General features: G+C 38.2%; 1 protein-coding gene across 1 annotated transcript; it reads left to right on the forward strand.

The window, feature by feature from the left end:
* The first annotated feature begins 6859 nt into the window (after nucleotides 1-6859).
* LOC131772779 (microsomal glutathione S-transferase 1) lies at nucleotides 6860-9188 on the forward strand. The gene is made up of 3 exons (XM_059088738.2): nucleotides 6860-7066; nucleotides 8217-8287; nucleotides 8371-9188. Exons 1-3 carry the CDS (start codon nucleotides 6947-6949, stop codon nucleotides 8606-8608), a joined length of 429 nt encoding a protein of 142 aa, XP_058944721.2. The 5' UTR covers nucleotides 6860-6946; the 3' UTR covers nucleotides 8609-9188.
* The last annotated feature ends 1160 nt before the right edge of the window (nucleotides 9189-10348 follow it).

The raw sequence follows: 10348 nt of genomic DNA on the forward strand, positions 1-10348 counted from the left end.
TTTCCTTCTAAAACTAGGAAACATACCAAATACACGATCATTTACTTGAAGTTATTTTCTAACAAAAGATTGCAAAGTGATTATATGGTATTGAGGGGCCATTCTATATGACGCTACTGAAATTAATTGCGTCCTTTTAAACTTCTAGAGGATGGAAGGTTCACTCGATTCCAGTACTCTAACGGGCGTACATCAGTGTACGTGTTTGTCGGTGAGAGGCTGTGAACCTTAATGAAAATCTCTTCCGTTAGCAAACAGAATTAGAGGTTGCTAAACGTGGGCGTGTTGCTGCCTGTTGCATTTCTTTTTTTTTTTTGTTTCTTTTTCTGTTTAAATTCATATAAGCTTTCGTAGGCTTATCAGATTTACAATTGACGTCATTGTATCCGGCAAAGATCTATGTACTATACCGGAAGTAAAGAAAAAAGCCGGTCTTCAATCACTAGATAAATTCTGTAATTCCTCAGGTCACACGATTACAAAGAAACATTCTTTTCATTTTATGTTCTGACCGGTCACCTATGATAAGGAGATTTTTCACGAATTAGTAGTGACTACTTTTCCCAACACGTGCCGATGGGGAAATGTATAAATCATTGCGTAGAAGAACAACCACTTTCAAGTCTGAGAATCTAGCCTAGAACATTGAAGGAAAAGTGTCGTCGCAGCAACAGTAAGATGTTATGACGAAAATGTGCATGCGCACGTGTAAGGAATGTGCTGGCCTTTACGCATGCGCCTGCGGCAGAGGAATGATTCTCTATAAAGAAGCAACAGCAACCCTCGCTTGCAATAAAGATAAACCTAAATCCTTTAACTTCCACAGGTGATTAACATGCGACTTCTCTCTATAATATCCATACTATATCCAGCAAACAGGTGATGAGAATACTCTAATTTATCAGGTAGACGTTGTTATCGTGATTTAACTCCAAATTCTCATAAAAAATTTAAAAGGAATTGTTAGTTAAGGAGGGAGAATTACCAATCAGATCGTTGTAGTTTAAAGGTTTAAAAAGTCGCCTACACTGAACGGATGAAAAGATACTGGCTGTAGCTACGCTTGTGCACGTTTGTTATCAATGCTTAGTGTAACCTTTAATTGTCAAGTACTTTCTTTATTATTTTCAGTGGTCACACAGATCAAGAATTGTCAGTGATGCAGTTTGAAGTAAATAGTGATAGAACAAAGACTAAAAAGGCTGGCACTTTAAACAGTCGGTAACCAAATATTGATCCATATCCATCACACGTAGATTTTTGCAGTCAGTCAGTTTTCTTAAAAAAAAAAAACAACACTCGCGCTGTTCCACAAAGCGCACAAAAAAGACTTGAGAAAAAAGTTTGACTTTTCAGCAAAATTTTAAAATTATTTTCTATGTTTTCACGAGCAATGACGTATTTTCCTTCAGCAAATCAAGAAATAAAGGCAATAAACTTGTCCTTAATGTAATCCCCTTTAAATTTCTAACTGGTTCTCTTATCGCTTGATCTTCATGACTCAATTGATATCCAATAAATCTCGTGATATCTTCTTTTTTCACAGGGGAATGTCACGTAAAGGCCACTTATGCCTCAAAGCAAAGGTCTTGTTCCCACAAAGTACTTAGTTGTCATGACAACTGATGACTGCGTCGGCGTACGACTGATATAAGGGTCAACTACTTTTTCAAGGCAGGAAATTTAAAAGCGTCTTTTAGTTCGAATCTTTGATGATTTTTTTGCTGCAATTGAGGGTCTTAAATCGCAAATTTTAGTTTAAAAGTTCACCAAGAGCTCTTTCAGCGAAGTCTTAATGCTTGATTCACAGCGTGCTAAATTTCTATCATTAAGTGAAGTAATCCTCTTAAACTTCAATGGCAGTTGGATTATCAATTGATTTTTTCTTTTATGGGGATTATGCCCCTTCCTAATCAGTCAAAAAAATAAAATACTCAGAAACAATAAACTTCCAAAGGGATTACTTGAAAAATGATTAGGTCTGAGAACAATTCCATTAGGGGCTGTAATGTCCATTACCGCTCATCACGTAAAGGTTACCACAAGTGCAAGGGGGAGGAGAGGGTCATTATTTAGGTAGGTCATAGCTTTTGAGCCAGTTTAGACCAAATATTTTTGTCTTTTCGAAGCAAAACGAATAACAGGGAGAGAAAAGCAAGTAAAGCGATGATTCTCGCTGATAAGCTGCAATTTCCTTCCATTGCAGAAGAAAAGAAAAGTAAAACAGAGATTCAGGCTTTGACGTGATTCAAACGCATGCCTCCCAGATGCTACAAACTGAGCTACAAAGCCACACGCAGGGAGGACTGGGAGCGGGGGAACATTTTAGAGGGTTTTTCTACGCCTTAGAGGTATCTTCTTTAAAATTAAGAACTAGAAAAGTGAGCAAAATTTATCATCTGAACTTAATTCCCTACCGGCTTCGGAAGCGATGTGAATTTTAAACACAGCTCAAACGAGAGAGTATAAATATGTTCTCTTGAGCTCAAGTGCCCAATTCAAATACCACGTATGAAAACGTACGTGGACTTTAGAACCAGGATTGACCGCAGATGTGGAAAATGGCATGTTCTATTTTATAATAGAGTCAGGAATTGGAGATTTGATCAGTTGGACCCCTGCCAAGAATCCCTAGGTGTATTCCCGCGCGTGAAAATCGCTCTAGAATAAAGCTTAATTTCTTTATTCAGTGGTACCACAGTTCTACTTAGCTTTTCTTTGCTTTTTAGACCCTATTACGCAAAATACATATGAAAGATACTGAAAACCACTCAAGACAGACAGGCAGACGGCGGAAACATTTATTTAAAACATTCCGTTAGAAGAGAGACATTTACTCAACCCCAGCAAAATAAAACGTTTTCGGCAAAGTTCTTATTATATCTATTGCGTTAAGAACTTCAGCATCCTTGATCATTAAATAATGACGTAGCAAACATGTAATTTACGTTAAGTTTTGCATTTTTACAGTGTTTCAGTGCTTTGCCTTAAATGAAAAGCCTGCCCTATTTCAAGACCTTTCTAAACACGCCAAAACAAACTTCCGAGAGATATACAAATTTCTATCCGTTCCTCGTAAAACTGAAATTCCGTTAGTTGTGGGCCTTGTTTGAAGGGCAGCTCTGAATTCAAGGGAGATCTTAGGTTGTTCTACATGGACTAATAAAATTATCATGACAGGCTGGCTGACCTGGCGTGATCACGTGATCACTTCTATGGACGTGACTTCTGACTGAACGAAGCCGGCTACCACGGAAAAGCCGCATGAAGATGAGAAGGAAAAGTGTAAAAACTGTGAAGATAAGCCGACGAAACTACGCACTTCAGTTCACTGCCAACTGAGTCGCGATTTCACACTGGCCCATTATTCCAGCTGTAAGACTTCTGGCAGAAAATTAGCTATTCCGAAAAAAATTTGTTTCCGTCCGTTTTAAGTTAATCTTGTGGCCGGCCAGAAGAGGGAAACCGGAGAAATGCTGAGGAATTAGCGGTTTTTCGAACTTAAGGATGGTTATAAAATCTTCTTGGATTTAAAACTAATTTCAGCGAGTATTTCACAATTTCTGGTTTTGTACCATTTGCAGCTCAGCTGTCAATACCAGCTGGTGAGCTCGGGAAAAACGGGTTGAACAGGAGAGAGGTCATCCAAAACAATAATAGAGAGTAAATACTAATGATTTGATCCCGTAACTTATAACTGAGAGGAGATTATTGTTGCATGTTCCTGAAGAACTTGTTAAAAATAAACCTTGTAAAAGATTAAGAGAGAAAAATGTGTGTGTCACAAAATGAAAATATTGGCTCCTATTTTAAATAAAGAAGGTAATTCATTTACCTTCTGAGAGAACTTCAAGGAGACGAACAGGGAGCACCTTCGACATTGTAAACTCATGTGTGAAAACGTCCCCCCCACCTTCGTTCATTGACATCAGTTGCAACCCTAAATTTCATTGAGCGCTTTGAAAATGGCTGTTTGCGGTAAGTCGGATGGCTTAAGTTATTTCTAAACAGAGTGAAGAATAAAGTAACTCAACAATTCGCTCTGTCAGCCATGACTAGCTTTAATAAGCTAGGACAAGTGCATGACCTTGAGCACGGGCTAGCTGTGGCGAAACTTGATTCCCCTGATAAAGTTCTGAAGGATTTACTCGTTCTTCGAGATACTTGTAATGTGAAACAATCGGAAAACAAAGAGCTTTTTGTCTTCGCTACTTTAGAATTATGATGGAACAAATTAAGTGGATGAGAAATTTAAACGGACTTTCCTTTTATCACTCATCAGATAGTTCGATAGGCAGGCATTTTGCCCAGAACCAAATGAACTTTTAACATAACCGTCTGAGTTACATAAGTTAAATCGTGCTGGTTTTTTTTACAAAAAGCGTGAATCACGTTTTCATGGCAAAAATGTAGGATTAAATGGTTATGCGGCATGTTTCCCAACAACTTGTGAAATACCTGGTTCTTTCATGGACATGAAACACAATGCAGATACCATATTGACAGAAATCGTTTTGCAATCTGAATCATGGAATTTTGACTTTCATAGCACCTTGTTCGTGCATCCCCACATGGCAGCTAAATTATCATATTTTCAAATATAATTCGTACAAGTTTTTCTAAAAAGATTTACTGGTTTATGATGACAAGTTCTGTCAACGCAAGTGCTCTAATCAGGCTAAAGCGGTGTAAAAGCTTTCCAGATAATTTTCACCGGATGTATCATGTTACCGGATGTTACGTCAATCTCGTTGCAACAGCACCGCTTTCCTCTCAATAAATGTTTGCCTATTAAACAGGAAAATTCATTTGATAAATATACCTCACCGAAGTAACAACTCGACTTGGCGCTGAAGGTGAAAGAATTTTCACATCAAAAAAGGACTCGCAAAAATTATCATGTCTATTCCCGAAATTACAGCTTCAAGCCATACAAGTTCGTCGATGGAAGGCTCACGCATCACAAGGCTTTATTCAATGCACGAGGTTGTGCTTGAGTACAGCGTTGTCATCATAACTCTGGGCTGTTTTTTGCTAATATCCTTATCTTCAAGATTACTAAAAGGAAACAACAGCTGCCAATGTCTACCAGAACTTTGCTACTAGCCTTGAACAGTCAACAAGTTCATCTCATTGATCAAAGAGGATTTTGTTGCGGGAAAGCTTGAAATTAACAATTTGGCGTTACAGCAAGGACAGAAGCCTTCTCTAAGCCGGAAAAACTGTAGAACAAAGATCTTCATAGAAGACTGAAAACCCAAGTTAAAACCAGAGTGGAAGAGAAGAAGCTTTTTTTAACCAACAAAAACCAGACATATGTATTTATTGACTTTGAGAAAACATTTTGGGATTACTTTTAACCAAAAACTTTCACCGCACTTTGGTTAAGGAAAGACAATTTGTACCATCAATATTGCAGATAATCCTAAGAATGAGAAAACTCTCTATTTTTCAAAACAAACTTTAGTTTTTTTGATGTGTTTTAGTACAACAAACGATTCACACGCAAACGTGTAGTGTTAAATTCAGATAATTTATTATGCGAAGTCTGCTTGCACGTTTCCCAATGGACAAAGCGGCATGTATACACACGAGGATAAAGCATCATTCACAGTTATTTTTATTTATGCTTTAACAGATTACATTTAAAATGTACAAAGCTTTTTCTACGAGTGGTATTTAATGACAAAATCTTTGAAATGTCAAAAAAAAAAATTAAAAAATAAATTATTTATTGAATTCTAACGCTTTACTGCAGTTATTTATGTCTATGATTACTAATTTGTGATGAAACAGCAGATTACATCGAGAATGTACAAAACAATGCAATTTCCCCAACAGTTCCGTTTCACAAGTTCCACCCTTATGCATCATTTCCGGTTAAATTTGGTCGAAATTACATTCCACTTTGATAAAAATTCCGCGTACTACCATAGTTCCGTTCATTTACCTGAATATCTCTTTCAGTTTTATTTCATAACAATTAGGAGCATTATCGTATATCTCTTAACATTGAGAGAATGATTGAAATATTTTAAACCCACATGCATTTATTTTGCGTCATTGCTGCAAAAAATGAAAAAAAAATTCAAATCATAATTTACCTGAGTCATGGCAGTGACGGTAAAGAGGACTCTTTTAAGCGTTAAAATAAATTCATTACCAGTTATGTCCAGCTCAGCGATTATAGAATGCGCTTTTCGATGGGATTTTGTAAAAATCGGGATCGCCTCTTTGAGTCACTACAGAACCCGGAGTCAAAAGATCAGACAGTGTAGTGTTACTTCTATTTACTCTGATAACCAAAATAACCTATAGCACATCAGACAAATAAAAAAATGTCATTAGTGTAGAAGAATTTAGGGGGCTTTAACTCTCGGGGCAAGTGTAGTATGTGAGAGTGTGTTGTTTGAGGGGGGTGGGGTGGGGTTGAGGTTTACTGAGAGGGAGATTTAGCTTCTCCGACAACACCAGCTGACGGGCGGGTTCGCTCAGGTGCTGGAGCCCTACCGGCTGGGCTACCAAAATTAGCAACATCACCCAAAAATCACACACATTACGAAATCATCTCGAGATTATTTACTGGTGACTGATCGCCTTCGACTTACCTCAATTAGCATGTGGAGCAAGAGAACCGCTCGTAAACTCAGACAGATTGAAACGGTGCACGCAGAATTTGAACTGAAAGACAAAATTTCAAAACAATCAAGTGTAATATAAATGAGAGATATATTTACAAAATTGTTTCTCATTTGACTCTAGCAAAGTTCTTGATTTTCTGTTTTCTTTGGCCAAGGAGGAGAGATAATTTTTGTGGGGAACCCTGTGGTCAAATGAATGCTTAATCATTCTGTCGCGTTGCGTGATCGCGTGATTTGTGGAAGAGTTACGAAACTCATTTACAACCGCGATAATTATCGAACACGGCGATTTTGACAGTCGGGAAATGGTAACGCTTTCGGTGGATGATCATTTCCTATCGGCTTACCTTTTTTATGGCGCCATACTAATGCTTAAGACTTGGGTAATGTCCTTTGTAACCGCGAGGCATCGTATTGCGAACAAGGTAAGAAAACCCGTCAGTTGTTATCATGTCATTGTGTAGTGACAAAAACTTTCAAGCTAACAGGAATTGGAAACTGAAAGAATAAGAATTTAGTTTAAGGTTTAAAACTTAGGTTGATAAAGATATCATGCTGTTCTGTAAACATTTAATGATTGCTTGGATTGGATTGAGTCGCAAACAACATGTGACGAAGCTCCGCATTCCACAGTTGTCGATCGATATTTCAGTTTCGGTGTTTACGAACTGTGACATGTTGCGTGACATATTGTTACGTCGCTGATTCCCCGTATGTAACGGTGATCAAAGAAAATTATGTGCTCTCCACTGGAACTGACAGGTGTGAAATTTACAGAGATGCATGTAGAAGCGTTTATTTTAAAAGGGAATCTATTTCGGTGATTCTTAGATAAAAATTGTTGTCAGTAAATAGGCCTATGCCGATTGTGCTTCGCAACTTTTGGCGTTTGGAGCAACTTTATGCGGTTCCAGCAACTTCAAGCAATTTTCACATTTCTAAGCTATTTTTGAGCAAAATATAGGTTTGGAGCATATATCACGAGTGAAAAAGTCGAGGATTTCAAGGAAAACCAACACATAATCTGTCAGATAACAATGTTTCGCAGGCCTATTGCGATCTTTGCCTAATATTATAGCGGATAATTGGCTAAAATGACGTTTGGCAAGACGTTAAATGAACCATGTGTTTCGTTCCGTTTTTCACGTGCTTATCAAGAAGTTGTTGAAGCCTACGTGTAACAACTTGCATTCACGCATCCGCATAAGAGTCTTGACGTAAACTGTGACTTGAAACGAAAAAAACCCTGGAATTTATAACTTCTGTTGGCCTTTGTCCAGCTGATTTACCGTACATTTTGTGAAAATATTTTTTAAGGGAGGGGGAGAGGGAAGGAACCTCTCGCTGGTTTTTTCATGTGTCGGGTAGGTTCATTTCCATAAAGCTTCTTCTTTCCAACGTGGAAAAGCACGTGGTAGGCTGTGTGAGGTAGGAGATTGAGGTCCGCCCTCCCTAGTTGTGGACGTAAAAATTTGCACATTTGAAAATACTTCAGGAAACCCTTTCCGGGTCTCGTTTCCTCGAAAATTGTGTCATTTATGGCCTTCTTTTTTTCCCTTCTTTGTCGGAATACAGGCGTTTCCAAGTCCAGAGGATTATAGGCGCAGACCCGTCCAAATAAATGCTGATGTGGAAAGAGTGAGAAGGTATTACTGTAAGTTTTTTTTTTAGTTAATGACATAGGATATAAATTGGAAAAATACATCGACAGTTTCTATTTTCATTGCAGAGCTCATCTTAATGATCTGGAGAACATTCCAATATTCATGATCACAGCGTGGTTGTACATGTTTTCTGGCATGCCAGTCTCGTGGGGAATTTGGTGCTTACGGGTCTTCACGGCCGCCAGGGTCTTTCACACCATAGTTTATTTGAACGCCTTCAGCTACCCAAGGGCTGTGAGTTTCGCGGTTGGTGCATGTTGCACAGCGTTTATGGCCATTTGCGTGTTATATTCTGTAATTTGAGCCGTTGAGAATGACGTCTAAAATATTTGAAACTGCCAGATTTGAATATTAAATTCGGTGTAAAAATCACAGCCTTCCTCGCAAACCCTTATCAGTTATTGGCGTTGTTTTCAACCTAGGAGCGTTAACGAAAGTAGGCAGAGACAGCAATAAAAATAACGATGACGACGTCAACAAATATCGCGTTCGACGATGGCGATGACGAAATATATGACGATTAACAACAGTGACGACGACGATGACGATGACGATGAAGATGAAGATAATGATGACGATGACGATAACGATGATAATGATGACGATGACGATGACGATGACGATGACGATGACGATGGCGATGACAACGACGACGACGACGATGACGACGTTGACCTTGATGTTTGATTACAAAATTCCTGACATAGTATTATACGTTGGGAAGAAATGTGCGGTCTTGCCTTTCTAAGCATTATATAAACAATTTTGTTCACTGAATCAGCACATCGAGGGAGAGAGTCTAGTGGTTCTGCTGTGCGTTTGATTAGATTCTGACTCGTGATAAGTTGTTCCGTGATATTAAAGATAATTCGATTTTTTGCAAGTTGTTTTGGTGGTCTTCGATCTAGCTCATGTTTTACGGTTTGTGTATGCGTTTTGTATGTTTGGTTTTGTAATTGCTGCGATTTATCGTAATTTGTTTACTGCTAAACGAATCTATCTTCAGTGAAGACAGATTTCTCAATAAGATTTCGTCATTTCTATCCTTCCGTGTTGTACTCATGTTATCTGGTCTTTGTTAAATAACTATCACAGCTTCCTTTCATAAACAAAAACCCACATAGGTGGAACTAAAGAAATTTTCCTTAGGGGTATTTCCAATGTTATGCATAGTTGGTCATGGGTGAAAATCAAAGATCATAAAATGATTAGTTTTTATTCAAATTTTTTGACTCTTGGAATTTAAACTGGCTAATGTAGGCAACCGTGCTTATAAGTTGAAACCCCAGATGAAAAATTAGTCACGTTTTTTCAAGGAATCGCTATCTTCAAAAGCGCAATCCGCGGAAAATGCCTTTATTGTTCGAGTAAAACATATTACTTAGCAACCAGTTAATGAAAAGAAAAAACTGATTATTTAATAGTCATTATATTTAAGCCTCTACACCAGAAAAGTCTCCATTCACTGATATCATTTTCTTTCTCTATGTGTGGTCCAAGAATTAATCATTTTGCACGTTAACCTTTGATTTCAATTGCGTGCATGAAATTTTGTTAGGCCAGATATGAGATTCTTATCAGTAACATGGACGATTGATCGAATCAATATTGGTTGCTGGGTAACTGCATACCTACCCCTCCCCCAACCTAGCATCAACCCGATATTCTCATCAGTTGACTTTTGTCGGGTTAGGGGAGGGGTAGGTACGCGGTTGCTCAAACACCGACAGTGATCCGATTGATCTCTTCAAGTTAATGAGTTTCTTGGTGACAAACTTCATTAACACGTGGAAGGAGCCGCACACGCATCGGCTCTACTCAGTTCCTAACACCTCTGGTACAAAGCAAAGGTGAAACTTCGCAACAAATGACAATATTTCTGTTAACAGGTTCAATACAGGTACCTGCAAAAACAGTATCACCTTTGCCTGATGGCAGATAATATTGCCACCTATTATTGTGATCATCCCTAAAATTGTCGTAAAAATGGCTGTGCGACGCGTTAGTTTGGGAAGAACGCTCTCACGATACTGCTTTTTCGGT

This window comes from Pocillopora verrucosa, chromosome 5 (assembly GCF_036669915.1).
Source record: "Pocillopora verrucosa isolate sample1 chromosome 5, ASM3666991v2, whole genome shotgun sequence".
Taxonomy (NCBI): Eukaryota; Metazoa; Cnidaria; class Anthozoa; order Scleractinia; family Pocilloporidae; genus Pocillopora; species Pocillopora verrucosa.

Coding starts and splice junctions, on each gene's coding strand:
- LOC131772779 (XM_059088738.2), top strand. CDS start 6,947: ATGGTAACGCTTTCGGTGGATGATCATTTCCTATCGGCTTACCTTTTT. Junction 7,067..8,216: donor GGCATCGTATTGCGAACAAG/GTAAGAAAACCC, acceptor GTCGGAATACAG/GCGTTTCCAAGTCCAGAGGA. Junction 8,288..8,370: donor GATGTGGAAAGAGTGAGAAG/GTATTACTGTAA, acceptor TTTTCATTGCAG/AGCTCATCTTAATGATCTGG.